General features: G+C 40.8%; 1 protein-coding gene across 3 annotated transcripts in view; it reads left to right on the forward strand.

The window, feature by feature from the left end:
• The window catches only part of LOC123765243 (uncharacterized), a 41,360-nt gene extending 27,139 nt beyond the window's left edge, over positions 1-14,221 (forward strand). For all 3 annotated transcript variants that reach the window (XM_045753741.2, XM_045753767.2, XM_045753751.2), the window contains exons 4-7: positions 4,139-4,202; positions 8,225-8,391; positions 11,480-12,856; positions 13,005-14,221. In XM_045753741.2, the coding sequence (XP_045609697.2) occupies positions 4,139-4,202; positions 8,225-8,391; positions 11,480-12,856; positions 13,005-14,099 (2,703 nt within the window). In that variant the 3' untranslated portion in view covers positions 14,100-14,221. The remainder of the gene's footprint in view (positions 1-4,138; positions 4,203-8,224; positions 8,392-11,479; positions 12,857-13,004) is intronic.
• Positions 14,222-15,667: the final 1,446 nt, after the last annotated feature.

Genomic DNA, 15,667 nt, shown 5'->3' on the forward strand with positions numbered 1-15,667 from the left:
ACCAAAATGAGCCATGTAGCACAAGAATTAAGGTGAGAAAACTGAAACGAGTATACGGGTAACTCATGGATAACTTTTGCCGACTTTAGGCTTTGCTGCAGGGAGTCACGCTTGGCTTTTGGACCTTATATTCATATACACATATAGGGAATTCTATTGCGAACACAATGATACCAAAACGAACGACGTAGCACAAGAATTAAGGTGAGAAAACTGAAACGAGTATACACATTTAGTGTCGCCGAGCGTTCTCCGCCAGTAGTAGTTCATGCATGCTTGCAGACTGCACGCCCGGTGCGCGAAAGTGTTATTTAACATGAAAATCAACATATAATGGCATGAGGCTAAGATGTATATTTTAATATGAGCGGGAGGCTCTGTCAGCGATTAACATGCTGACTTAATAACACATCCCTCACTACCTCTCCTTCACTGACTGGACTGACTGACCTGACTGACCTGACTGACCTGACTGACCTGACTGACCTGACTGACCTGACTGACCTGACTGACTGACTGACTGACCGACCGACCGACCGACCGACCGACCGACCGACCGACCGACCGACCGACCGACCGACCGACCGACCGACCGACCTACTGACCGACCGACTGACCGACCGACAAACCGACCGACCGATCGACCGATCGACCGACCGACCTACTTACTTACTTACTTACTTACTTACTTACTTACTTACTTACTTACTTACTTACTTGACTGACTTGCCTGCCTACCTACCTGCCTACCTGCCTGCCTGCCTGCCTGCCTGCCTGCCTGCCTGCCTGCCTGCCTGCCTTCCTTCCTTCCTTCCTTCCTTCCTTCCTTCCTTCCTTCCTTCCTTCTCCCCCCTCCCTTCCTGCCTGCCTTCGGATAACTTAAGTTGGCAAACCAAGTGACTGTACAAACATTTTTTGGAAATGCTCACTTTTGGACTCCCGCGGTGAAAAAATACTGTACATTAATCCAGAAAATGTGCTAATCCGCCTGAGGGGGTCCTTCCCATATAGTCCGGATTAGCGGGTTTATACAGTATTATTATTATTATTATTATTATTATTATTATTATTATTACTATTATAAGTGTACATAGATATGTGGTACATAAGCAGTAGCGGATACATAGGTAAAGTCAGTACAATGCATGAAGTCGCTAATACTCAGAGCATTTCAGGAATACAGTAATGTAAAAAAAATAATAGGGAGAATGTTAAGCAGGTTGTCAGCTTATAGTCTTCAAAGTCTTTGATTTTGGACCACAATTAGGCTGTGGGTATTGGATGATTAATACCCTGTAGAAAGGAATTCTAACACTGCACTGGTTGTACATTATAGCTGTTCTTTCAGTTTCCTGAACTAAAGCCTTCTTTTATATACAGAATATATAGGATATATATATATATATATATATATATATATATATATATATATATATATATATATATATATATATATATATATATATATATATATATATATATGATTTTTATATAGGGTACATGATCTAAGCTACTTTGCAGACAGTAGTACATGTACTGGTACTAGATCACGGAGGAGCTTAACCACTGAACTGCGCAACGCGCCTGTAAGCACTTGATGGGGGCGGGGGGTGCGCAACGCGCCTCCAGGATCTTATAGGTAAAGCGTTTGATTCAAAACTCCTGCGGCTACATGGGGTTCACATCAGCTTCCTCAGGGCTCTTGTAAACAGACGCCATTTTTTTTTTTAAATCGTGGAGCAACATTCCCAGGTGTGAGAGCCTCAGTACTGAGTGAGCAACCTAGGCTGGCACAATCAGCATGAGCTCACAGCACTGCTGTAGTATGAACAGCATAAAATAGCATGAACAGAAATAATAGCATGAACATATATATATTATGGCATTTTTAGGCGATGCTGTGGTCACAAGCTGAACAGCAGTGCTGTGAGCTCATGCTGCGTGCGTCAGGCTTGGTGGCTCATTCAATACTGAGGCCCTCACACCCGGGAATTTGGCCCACGATTGTTTTTAACAATGGCATCTGTTTACAAGAGCCCTGATGAAAGTGAGGTGAACCCCGTGTATCCGCGGGCTGTTTAACTCTTGCGTAGTACAGTATCCACTCAATTTAACGGCTTATATGGGGCTGTACCCTGGTCGTTATTTCCGGAGCTCCGTTATTTCCGAAGTTAAGTCGGGTCGGGTAATTTTTCAAGTAACATTCAGGTAGGATATATTTTATACTGTATAACTAAAATTAAATAAAGTTCATTGTGTAATTGCGTTCCAATTTAGTGCCACGCCGATGATTAAGCCAGCTGGTGGCTGCTGCATGGATGATGTTTGAACACAGTCTGATCAAGTCCAGATGGGTGGGAAAAAATTGGTTCATTCCTTTGTGTTGCAAAATATTTCATGTATCAATCAGTGATTGTTAATATTTTCTCAATAAAATTTTAGAGATGTGTTTTGTTTTACCCTGAACAGTGCAGGTAATGTATTTTTAATATGACACAGGCTGTGGCGGCCAGGCCATAACAAAATTGACTTACTTTTAATGGTAAATTGACTTACTTTTAATGAAGCTGAAGATTACGAAGCTGTGAAGATTACGTCATCCTCTGCAGCGCTTGTTTTATATTGTTCAGTACTATATACAGGGTACATACAGTATCAACACTTATTTTCAGGCACTCACTTCACACAACAGCTAGCCTTACTACTAATTCACATGAGTTCTAATTCTAACTCACAATTGAAAATTATTTCTACTGTATATTTACACTGTACAGTATCTTATTGTCAAGGCTTAAATAATCATTAACACTTACAATACTGTATTCTATCAACACTTTTTACACTAATTTATATGCCTTTCAATCATATTTTATATCGTTAGTGGAGGCTACACAACATTTGATTGGAATTCAGCATCAGCGGGTGCAACATGGCTTGCAGAGCATTCATTGCTGGCGAAGGCTGTACGACTTATCGATGGGAATTCAGCATCAGCGGGTGCAGCATATCTTGCAGAGCATTTGTTGCCGGTGGAGGCTGCACGACTTATCGATGGAAATTCAGCATATCTTGCAGAGCATTCGTTGCCAGCGGAGGCTGCACGACATGTTGATGGGAATTCAGCATCGGCGGGTGCAGCCTAGCTTGCAGAGCATTCTTTGCCGGCGGAGGCTGCACAACTTGTCGATGGGAATTCAACATCGGCGGGTGCAGCATAGCTTGCAGAGCATTCGTTGCCGGTGGAGGCTGCACAACTTGTTGATGGGAATTCAGCATCGGCGGGTGCAATGTGGCTTGTAGGGCACTCGTTGCCAGCGCATGCTGTATGACTTGTTGAGTTCCCAGTGGGTGCTTTCACGAACCGTTGAAATCATGAATTTATCTATTTTTGTCTGAATCTGATTTTCTCTGGCTAATATTCTGAGACATTGCTCTCAGCCGCGCGAGTTAACAGTAAACAACGCGGTCACATGGCCAGGCGCAGTACGTTCTAGGTCCGTGGGAAAAAAAATACCTATTGCCTATACTATAAAAGGTATTTAATAAGAAAACAAAGAATTTTGTTTAATAACAATTGTTTTAAAATATTTTAATAATAATAATTTAGAATTTTCTTCATAAAACTGAATCATTTTAAATGAAAGTTAAGATTTAATATACCACTCTGGATGATCACCTGGTTGCCATGTGAGGGGCTGCCGATGCCAAAACAAACCAAATACCGACCGTCGGTAATATCGACCACCAGACCGGTATACGAGGCTCCAGATACCGATCTCCCAAACTGGTCGTTCTTACCGGCAGATCGGTATAAAAGAGGCCGTTAAATTGAGTGGGTATTGTACTCCAATACATCATATGATGTGATGCGCAATTTATAGCAATTTACTCAACACATCATATGATGTGTTGCGCAATTTAAGGGTTAAAGGGTATACCTTTATATGTACCTTACCTTGCGATGATTTCAGGGCTCAACATCCCGCGGCTCGGTCCTCGACCAGGCCTCATGTAAGGTTAAGGATGTCGATTATTTTACTTGTCTCCTTGTTTATCATCAATTTGAATTATCACAGTGTCTGTGTTGATCTCTCTGCATTTGGTTATTATTAATTTTCATCAATTTGTCCACTCACAGGGAGCTGATATAAGCGAAGACATGAATATCAGCATAGGCGATGACTTAATTGAAGTCAAAGATGGTAAGATATATTTAACATGTTATTAAAATCTTGTCAGGGTGACATAATATTGCATAATTGGGAAGAGGTGAGCAATAGTTCACTTTTCTGATAGTAACACATTTTAAGTCGTAGCATGTTTTGAGGTTCTTTAACAACTGCGAATACAGTGCACACTGATTTTCCAGTGCTCATGGAAAAAATCTTGACCCCCCTTCATTACTGTGTGTGTGTAATTACCTAAGTGTAGTTACAGGATGAGAGCTACGCTCGTGGTGTCCTGTCTTCCCAACACTCTTTGTCATATAATGCTTGGAAACTACTGACGGTCTTGGCCTCCACCACCTTCTCACTTAACTTGTTCCAACCGTCCACCACTCTGTTTGCGAAAGTGAATTTTCTTATATTTCTTCGACATCTGTGTTTAGCTAGTTTAAATCTATGACCCCTTGTTCTTAAAGTTCCAGGTCTCGGGAAATCTTCCCTATCGATTTTATCAATTCCTGTTACTATTTTGTATGTAGTGATCATATCACCTCTTTTTCTTCTGTCTTCCAGTTTTGGCATATTTAATTCCTCTAACCTCTCCTCGTAGCTCTTGCCCTTCAGTTCTGGGAGCCACTTAGTAGCATGTCTTTGCACCTTTTCCAGTTTGTTGATGTGCTTCTTAAGATATGGGCACCACACAACCACTGCATGTTCTAGCTTTGGCCCAACAAAAGTCGTGAACAATTTCTTTAGTATATCGCCATCCATGTATTTAAAAGCAATTCTGAAGTTAGAAAGCGTGGCATAGGCTCCTCACACAACGTTCTTTATGTGGTCCTCGGGTGATAGTTTTCTATCTAGAACCACCACTAGATCTCTTTCTTTATCAGAATTCTTTAAAGATTTCTCACATAATATATAGGTTGTGTGGGGTCTATGTTCTCCTGTTCCACATTCCATAACATGGCATTTATTAACATTAAATTCCATTTGCCAAGTGGTGCTCCATATACATATTTTATCCTTTATCTTGAAGGGCATGACAATCATCTAAGTTTCTTATCCTTCCTATTATCTTAGCATCATCAGCAAACATGTTCATATAGTTCTGTATACCAACTGGTAGATCATTTATGTAGACAATAAACATCACTGGTGCAAGAACTGAACCCTGTGGTACTCCACTTGTGACATTTCTCCTGTCCGATACATTGCCTCTGATTACTGCCCTCATTTTTCTATCAGTCAGAAAATTTTTCATCCATGTTAGAAGCTTACCTGTCACCCCTCCAATATTTTCCAGTTTCCAGAACAACCTCTTATGTGGAACTCTGTCGAAAGCCTTTTTTAGGTCCAGATAAATACAGTCAACCCATCCATCTCTTTCCTGTAATATCTCTGTGGCTCGATCATAGAAACTGAGTAAATTCAATACACAGGGTCTTCCAGATCGAAAACCATACTGTCTGTCTGATATTATATCATTTCTCTCCAGGTGTTCTACCCATTTAGGTTTGATTAGTTTTTCCAATGCTTTCACTATTACACTTGTCAATGATACAGGTCTATAATTGAGGGGGTCTTCCCTGCTGCCACTTTTGTAGATTGGAACTATGTTAGCCTGTTTCCACACGTCTGCTACGATTCCTGTACACAGGGATGCCTGAAAGATCTGGTGAAGTGGAATGCTGAGCTCAGATGCACATTCTCTCAGAACCCATGGTGAAACTCCATCTGGGCCAACTGCTTTGTTCTTACTGAGCTCCTTTAGCATATTTTCCACTTTATCTCTAGACACCTCTATACGCTCTATGTTGTTCTCTGGAATTCTTATTGTGTCTGGTTCTCTGAAGATTTCATTTTGTACAAAAACACTTTGGAACTTTTCATTTAATGTTTCACACATTTCCTTTTCATTTTCTGTGAATCTGTTTCCCATTTTCAACCTCTGAATATTATCCTTTACCTGCAATTTGTTGTTTATGAATTTGTAAAATAGGCCCGGTTCTGTTTTACATTTATCCGCTATCCCTTTTTCAAAATTTCTTTCTGCCTCTCTCCTTACTGCCGTATAGTTGTTTCTAGCATCTTTGTATCGCTGGTATGTTTGGGGGGTTTGGCCTCTTCCTATAATGATTCCATTTTTGTGTCTTTTGGTCTCTGGCCCTCTCACAATTTCTGTTGAACCAATCCTGTTTTCTGGCCCTGCATCTCTGTTTTGGTATGAATGTTTGTGTGCCTTCCTCATATATTTTGCAAAATTTGGCATACATTTCATTTACTTCCCTGCCTAGCAACAAGTCTCTCCAATTACACTCATTAAAAAAAATTCGAAGTTCCCCATAGTGACCTCTCCTTAAATCGAGTGTATCAGCTGTTTTAATGCCCCCATTTTCTTCTAGATGATATCTTAAAGCATAATCAATGTCTAACAGGACGTGATCACTCTTTCCCAAGGGAGGAAGGTACTGGATGTCAAATATCTCTTCTTCTTTCCTGATAAATACTAGATCCAGTACTGACGGTACATCTCCTTCCCTCATTCTTGTGGCCTGCTTTATGTGTTGATACAAGAATGTCTCCAGAATGAGGTTCACAAATCTGCATGTCCAAAAGTCCTCCGTTCTAGCTTCATAGGCCTCCCAGTCTATTGCTCTAAAGTTGAAGTCCCCCAGTATCAACAGTCGTGATTTATCTTTTTCTGCTTGTACAATAATATCTCTCATGACCATTATGAGGCCCTCTCGTTTGTCATCCAGTTCTTCCTTTGTCCACGTGTTGCTTGCTGGTGGGCTGTAGGTATTTAAAATTATCAGCTTATCCTCCTGATTCCAGATCTGCATTGCCATTATATCAATATCTCGAGGGTTTTCAAATATTAACTCTCTTACCTTCAGGTGTTTTTTCACCAGTACAGCCACTCCTCCTCCCTTCTTAGTGTGTGTGTGTGTGTGGAAGGTCATGACATCCTTCATTAGCATGAGTGTGTGGAAGGTCGTGATCTTCTGTTAGCATGAGTTTAGTTCATTTATTATGCACCCCATACCCATCTTGTGGGCGGTAGTGGAAAGGGTTACAGAGGCACATAATGGGCTCAGGGACTGAACCCCACAATTCATTTAGCTAAGCAAGTTACAATCTTGTTAGCGTGAGTGTGTCGAAGGTCGTGACCTTCATTAGCATGAGTGCTAAACAGATATCCTCTCAACATTTTGATCCATCCTAGACCAGGTCAAGAACAATTTTTGTTTAGACATGCTCATAATTTTATGCCAAGCAATTTCATTATCAGTTTTGGTTGTAACCAAAAATGTCCATAATTTAGCGTTGCTCGTGTACCTGACGATTTCTTTTCCAAAATTATACTCGGCACAGATTTGAGACTTGGGTACATGATTATGGTACTGTATTTTCTTGCTTGATACTCGTGTCCAAAGTGGTGCACAATTATTAGCTGTCATAGTGTATGGACAGTCTGTGTTTTTTCCCGAGTAAATACAGGGTTGCGAAGGAACACCATGTTGAATAACCATACTAAAAAGAAAAAGGTGTTGTGTCATCTTATACGTATGATGCACAGGCAGCCTAGGCGAGAGGAGCTTTTCTCAGGACCCTTTCACTTTGTTATTAACATAAATTATCTTTAACTGGATCATTCGACTTGTAACTTGTAGAGAAAAGTTCACAGGTAGTGTAATGTTAAACCAGGACTTGTGGCTTTCTAAATTTGTGCCAGGAAGTGTTAAAATACTGCAGCCTGTTACAATTTGGGTATCATCCCAAATGATACCACCAAAATATTTCTCTGTTTTGAGGTACTCTGTTCATGAGCTGCCTGAAACGCTATGGGTGTTAGTGGCTTTGCAAGAATGTAAAAATATCACTGTAATGTAATCTCCCCAACCCATTATACCTTTTTGTAAATAAAATATCATTATTATTATTATTACTTCACTACCTTGTTACGAATACTGTTTCCAGTACAGTAGTGTACTGTATTTATTTTTTAAAGTTATTAATATTTCCAATTGTTAAGCCCAGTTATTTTTCAACAGAGCCAATAGAACTGGACGATTGGCCAGATAAATGTGTGCGAGAGAGTGATGAGAGCAACACACAAGACCCGGCCCACAAAGACAGCAGCGGACACATTCACAATAACTCTATGGACTTGTCGTGCAAAAAATCCAACTTTTTCCAGATGAGACGATGTCAAGTTTTGGTAAACAAAAATATTGTTGAACTTTTGGCCCATTGTTTATGTCTGTTAGAGTGAATTGTTTAATTGTAGTGATCTGATTACAACATACTCGATAATAATGGTAGTAGAAATTGAGGTAGAGACAAGTTGAATATGATTAGGTTTAAGCCAGCGCTTGAGCCTATTGTGTATATTGTAAGGTTAAGTGCTACCTTGTAGTGGTCACGAGATGATTTGGTAGTTGCAAAGAGTGCTAATTGGCAGTTATTGTGATGCTAATTAGCATTTGGAAAGGCAATTTCATATGTTAAAATGACCCTTCTAGGGGTTTTGTTGGGTTGGATGAGTATTTTCCAGTGTCTCTTTAACCACTGTGTTGTGTGGCTTTAAAATATGACAAATCCGTGGTATGCCGAGAATAAATTCTTTGCAAAAAATTATTTTCTCTTATATTGTTAAAATGCAGTCTCTGATCATGGGAAACTTAAAATAAATATTGTTTGCGACATATTTTAGCCGTGATAAAGCTGAGAAGTTGAGCAGATTATGGGGGCTGAGTGATGAGGCGCTCGGGGTCACTTGACCCCACGCCACCCCGTGGGGCGGCAGTTGCCGCAAATTTAATTTTTCATAATTAATTCTGTCTCATTCGTTTCTTCTCTGTTTTTTTTTGCTGTAATATTATTTGAAAGTGTGTAATTTGTGGAATGTATATAGTTAAATGTGTGAAGCATCACTATTCTAAAAAATATTGAGCTGAAGGGTGGCACATTATAGTCTTAGATCAACCAAACTGTGTTCCTGTTGTTATTACGCTATATACGCATGTTATATATCACGATCAACATTTATATACACCATGAAATACTAATAAGCAGTTTTGGTGGATGTGGTGATGAAATCAAAACACAGCATGGAGCCACAAGCAGACGATGCCAGCAATCACATGATGCAAGACAATGCCTCTAATATTCCACACATGTCGCTATGACTAGCTACAAAACTGCTGTTATTATCACATTCCTGTCACCAAATCTGAATATGAATCCATTTCCGTAAGAAAATGAACATTAGTGAAGGAACATAAGGTCGTTTCATGATGCGTAGATGCGGGGGAAACAATGGCTGGGTGCTGTGTATGTACCTCATGCTGTGAATATAATAACTAGCATTGTATTCATTGATATCTGATCGTTGTACATAGTCTTTAAGACAGTCAGGATCATCTATGACACTATCAATGCCAAATAATTTAAGTTACCTATTTTATTCATTACTAAGTGGTGCTGTGGCCCCTAGCTGCACAGTGGTGCTGTGCGCTGCTGCATGTGCCAGCCTTGGTCGCTCTTTTAGTACTAAGACTCTCAAAGCCAGCACGGATGCTGACGATTTTTTTTTTCCAAGATAGCATCAGGTTACAGGAGTCCTGAGGCACATGATGTGAACTCTTGTGTACCCCCCAGGAGTTTTGAATCATTGCCTATACTTAAAAACGGCATATGGTGTTCTGCGCACCCCCGATTGGGCACCTTTAGGCGCTCCGTGCAGTGCAGTGGTTAAAGACCAATATATCCCAGCAAAGACATTTGAAAAGATCCATAGTGATCCAGTGTGGCGTGTTAACTGGTTCTTGAGTGTTCCAGTTCCTATTCGGTGGGCTAGCAGGATCTTGTCTTAGGGAGCACTTGTGTAATATATTGTAGCTTAGAAAAGATATCTTGATGTTATTTGAAACTAGCAGAGAGAGGGTCTGGTTATACCACGAATACTGTTTGAGGGACCAGCACTTGATGAGTCTGCCTTAGATGAGGATTCTGTCTCCGAGTCTGCTGCTTGATATTGAAATTATTTTCATCTTTGTTTTACTCTTCACAGACTTTCTGAGGTAATGTTCTTTGGCCAGTGTCAAGTGTGGGGTAAAGACCAACACTTTCCTCAAGTTATGCCTAATTGGAGGCCTTTAAAAGATAATATACTTAAGACACCTCGGGAGGATAATAATACAGTGGTACCTCAGCTTACTAATTTAATCCATTCCCAGAGATGGTTCATAAGCCAAAAATTCGTAAATTGAAGCAAATTTTCCCATAAGTAATAATGTGAATTGAATTAATCTGTTCCACACTCCCCCAAAAAATGAACTTTAAAGTAAATTTTATACCTGATTCACCCAAATCTTCAGTACTAAAGTATGTACAAGTTATTGCTTACCTTTATTGATGACTCTTGTTGGCGTATGGAAGACGGTGAGGAGAGGGGGGGGAGGGAGGAGGAGAGGTGTTTGTTACTGTTTGGAAGGAGAGTCCCCTTCCATTATAACATCAGGCAGTGATGACTTCTCTGGGGTACACTCTCTGGTATGTTTTGCCTGCATACCACTAGGACCTGCTTGTGGCTCATTGCTTGATTTTCTTACTAAAAATCTAACCATAGAGAATTGTTTTTCCCTTCGTTGTAGCACTTGACTGTAGTGAGGCATGATGGTGTCATTAAAAAGGTTAATGCAACGGCCAACTACAGCTTGCTCTGGGTGAGTCGTTTCAACAAAAGTTTGCATTTCTTTCCATGGTCTACACCATTTCCTAATTGTTGAGGAAGGGACATTCTGTACTGCCTTCTCATCCCCCTGAAGACATTTCCTCAGCTGCCTCTTGTTGCTGCTCCTTGTGGTCATTTTCACATGTGTTTTCTTGGCTTGAACTTTACCACTGACGTTCTTGGGACCCATGGCGAGATATATAATAATAACTTTTATGTTCAAATACCTAAAAATCCGAAAAACACTGAAATCCTTTACAAAGAATTCAGGCACGATTGTCACTAGGCGGGAGGCACTGGTAAACTGAGGTGCAGTCGCCGTACCACCACGTGCTAGGTCGGCCATACATGTATCAACAAACTTTGTTTCCCGAGGCAAAGTTTATAACCCGATTCGGATTTTACGAAGAAATTGGGCTCGTAACCTGAAAAGTTCGTAAAGAGAGGCATTCATAAGCCGAGGTGTTACTGATGTTGAAGTAGTAATAGTCAATATAATGATGAATATGATTTAAAGTTTTATATATCAATTTTGATAGACAATATATCTCTCTTTTTTTCCTTTTTTAAGATTGACAAGTCCACCATTCGTGCCTTCGAAAAACTGGAAGAGATGAGAAGGGCTGCAGTGGAGAAGACATCCAGTGATGTGAAGTCCCTTGGGGGTGAATGCTTCAGGGAGATGGAGAGAGCTCTATACCTCTGGATAAAGGATCAACAGGAGAAAAACATTCCTGTCAATGGTACCATTATCTGCAAGAAGGCCACTAAGATACAGGCAGGCATAGACAAGAAGATGGGGGCCTCTGGCACATCATTCTATGCTTCATCTGGTTGGCTGAGCAGCTTTAAGAAACGTCATGGACTGCATAACAGAATACTTGGGAAAAGTACTGGCACTGACATTGCTGCCACATCATCTCACCCTGATGCAGACTATTTAAAAGCATCTTTTCACCCTGCTACCCATGCTAGTGCATCATCTCACCCTCATGCTGACTATTCTAGAGAACCTTCTCACCCTGCTAGTAACCCTGCTAGTGCATCATCTCACCCTCACACTGACTATTCTAGAGAACCTTCTCGCCCTGCTAGTGCATCGTCTCATCCTCACACTGACTATTCTAGAGAACCTTCTCGCCCTGCTACTAACTCTGCTAGTGCATCATCTCACCCTCATGCTGACTATTCAACAACATCTCACTCTGCTACTAACCATACTAGTGCATCATCTCACCCTGCCACTAATTCTACTGGTTCATCGTCTCACCCTGCCACTAATTCTACTGGTTCATCGTCTCACCCTGCCACTAATTCTACTGGTTCATCATCTCACCCTGCCACTAACTCTACTGGTTCATCGTCTCACCCTGCCACTAATTCTACTGGTTCATCGTCTCACCCTGCCACTAATTCTACTGGTTCATCATCTCACCCTGCCACTAATTCTACTGGTTCATCGTCTCACCCTGCCTCTAATTCTACTGCTTCATCGTCTCACCCTGCCACTAATTCTACTGGTTCATCGTCTCACCCTGCCACTAATTCTACTGGTTCATCGTCTCACCCTGCCACTAATTCTACTGGTTCATCGTCTCACCCTGCCACTAATTCTACTGGTTCATCGTCTCACCCTGCCACTAATTCTACTGGTTCATCGTCTCACCCTGCCACTAATTCTACTGGTTCATCGTCTCACCCTGCCTCTAATTTTGCTGAAACATTTTCTCATCCTGCCACTAACCATGCTGGATCATCATCTTCCCCTGCTGCTAACCACTCTGATCAATTGTTTCACCTTGCCATGGGCCATACTAGTGCATCGCCTCACCTTGGTACTCATCACTCTTCTGCATCCCCTTATAAGGCCATTAACAATAATGCTGCATTATTGTATCCTGCAGAGTTTGCAGCGATTATCAGAGAAGGCAACTATTGTCCGGAGCAGGTGTGTAGACTTTAATTATTACTGGGTTTTGTAATATATTCAATCAAAGACTCATTGGGGGATATCTTTTATTAAGGGTAGGTTTTTATTAAATTTGTCAACCAGCAGAAGCATTAGTAATTTTTATAACAAAATATATCCTCAACAGGTGTTTAACGCAGGTGAAACTGGCCTCTTCTGGAAGCGTCTGCCCAGTAAGACCTTCTTGATGGAGGAGGAAAAAGCAACTTTGGGTTTCAAGGCTTCTAAGGACCGTCTGTCTTTGCTATTCTGCTCAAATGCTGCCGGGGACTTCAAGCTTCCTCCTGTCCTGGTATACCGGTCCCATCGTCCTCGTGCACTCAAGAATGTCACCCGTCTGCCTGTGGTATGGCGAGCTAACAACAAAGCTTGGGTGACCTCAACAATATTTGCCGACTGGTACCAGCATAACTTCATTCCTGCCGTGGACAAGTACCTGAGGTCTAAAAATCTACCAAGCAAAGCCATCTTGTTTGTTGACAGTGCTCCCAGTCACCCTCAAGCCCTGAGGGGCACTGCTGACAGCGACGGATACCGCCTCGAGTTCTTTCCACCTAACACCAGCTCTCTGCTGCAGCCGCTCGACCAAGGAGTGATAGCGCAGATCAAGAAACTGTACACTAAGCAAGTTCTCTGGGAGATGTTTCTCTACACTGAAGGCAAGGGCAAAAGTAGAGAAAAAGTGGTTGAATTTTGGAAAAAGTTTAATATGAGAAATGCAGTTTCCATCATCACTGACATATGGGAGAACGTTGATCCCACTTGCCTTAAGGATGCATGGGAGAACCTTTGGCCTGAAATCATGCCTGACTTTCTTGGTTTTCCTGACACGCAGGTAGAGGTCCGCAGCATTATGGAGATTGCCAACAGCATCCCTGGACAAGGGTTTGGTGACCTGGTGGCCGAGGACATCGTGAAGCATCTGGAGAGTCATCGCAACATTATGACACCAGAAGACGTCCTTGAGCTGACCACTGAAGAAGCCGACGAGGGACAGGATGATGATTCTGAAGATAATCCCATTACTCAGATTCCATTATCAGTAATGAGGCAATTTGTGAACCACATGATTTCTGGTATTGAAATTGCTGACAGTGACCCCAATTTTAAGCGAGCATCAGAAGCTATCCGTCTCATAAGAAAAGTTTGTGAAGTTTATGTCAGGCCCACCAGTGCTCGTTCCCATAAAATAGAAATTACAAATACTATTAAGTCAGACTAGTTCATGTCTTTTAGCATTCTGTATACTGTATATATATATATAATTTTTGTTAATGTTATTTTTGTATTTTACATAATCCATTATTTTGAATTTTTTTATTTTAATAACAATTTGCAAAATTCTACGTTGTTTATTTCTGCTAATGTTGAGGAGAAACAAATCCCCCCATTGCATCATGAGCCTACTATCTGAGGATTATGGGTAATCATTTAAATAACATATGACTATATATATACATTAAATAAATTACTTTAAAATGAATGACCAATGAGCATGGTGGGTTTCAAAGCGTTATTTGACAAAGAGTGCTGGGAAGACACCACGAGCGGAGCACTCATCCTGTAACTACACTGAGGTAATTATAGGTCGGACATTTACTCGGAGACAGTTTGTAGAGAAGCCATACAAGAAGGACAGGTAGGTGTACATGGCTTCATGGACAGTGGACAGGGACAGGCTTGAAATTGAATTTGGCAAATTCTGTGAAATTTGTCTTACATATGCATATGTAAGAGTTGGTGTAATGACTGGCATTATAACATTGGTGTGCACCGGGGATTTTCATGTCATGACATGATAGTCATGAGGGAGGTCAAGATCAAAATATTATGAAGGAGTGTGAATGTATTGTATAGACCTAATAATGAGTACTGTATTACCATACATCAAATTCGATGTATGCAGATGATGGGAGTTATTGTAGTAGGTAGAGATTAATGTGTATACAAGTTGAAAAATATATTGGTGTATAAGAGAAGACTTGATGACTAGACAAAGGTGAAGTGTCATTCAAGGGAATGTTTGGGTAAGAGGAGAAGGCTGGGAGGACATACCGGCTGTTTCGGAAAGTTGCGATCAAGCGTAAACAACGTATGGGATGTTGTTAATGCCCTCAGGCTATGGATTTGGGATAGGGGGGGAAGGAAACCATGAGGAGAAAGTGCCAAGCCATTACAACTATACAAGGTATAGTTGTAATATGTGTTGAAATAAAGTCAAGAAAAATAACCACCCCAAAAAAAAAATAATGTAGGGATAAGGATAATGGGTGAGAGAATATATGTATTCTTTTATATAAGTGATAAAGCCCTCATATGGTCCCCATTCAGCAAAAACAACCTAAAGAGACAAAGAAAATGAAGTTTGAAATCTGTGAATAACTTTGCCAAAATAAATTAGTCAAGTTCTGCCCCCTGTGGCTGATTGTTGACCAATTTTGTTCCATTTATACATACTTGATGGATGTGCATGATGGGCGTGCATGATGGATGTGCATGATGGGCGTGCATGATGGATGTGCATGATGGGCGTGCATTCTCCAAGATGTAGAAGCCACAACAAAATCAGATAAGAAACAAAGGAGAAAAAAAAAGCAAAACAAAAATCCATTTGCATTGTGCAATGTATTTATATGATATATAATAAAATACAGCAATATAACATAGCTACTCATTATTATTTGTGTGAAAAATCAGCAATCCTAGAAGGCACCAGCTGCATATCCACTTTGTGTGGACCCTCCTTACTACTATTCTTCTTAGTGCGTCGGACAGGTGCTTGCATCCTAA

This window comes from Procambarus clarkii, chromosome 5, assembly GCF_040958095.1.
Source record: "Procambarus clarkii isolate CNS0578487 chromosome 5, FALCON_Pclarkii_2.0, whole genome shotgun sequence".
Lineage (NCBI taxonomy): Eukaryota > Metazoa > Arthropoda > Malacostraca > Decapoda > Cambaridae > Procambarus > Procambarus clarkii.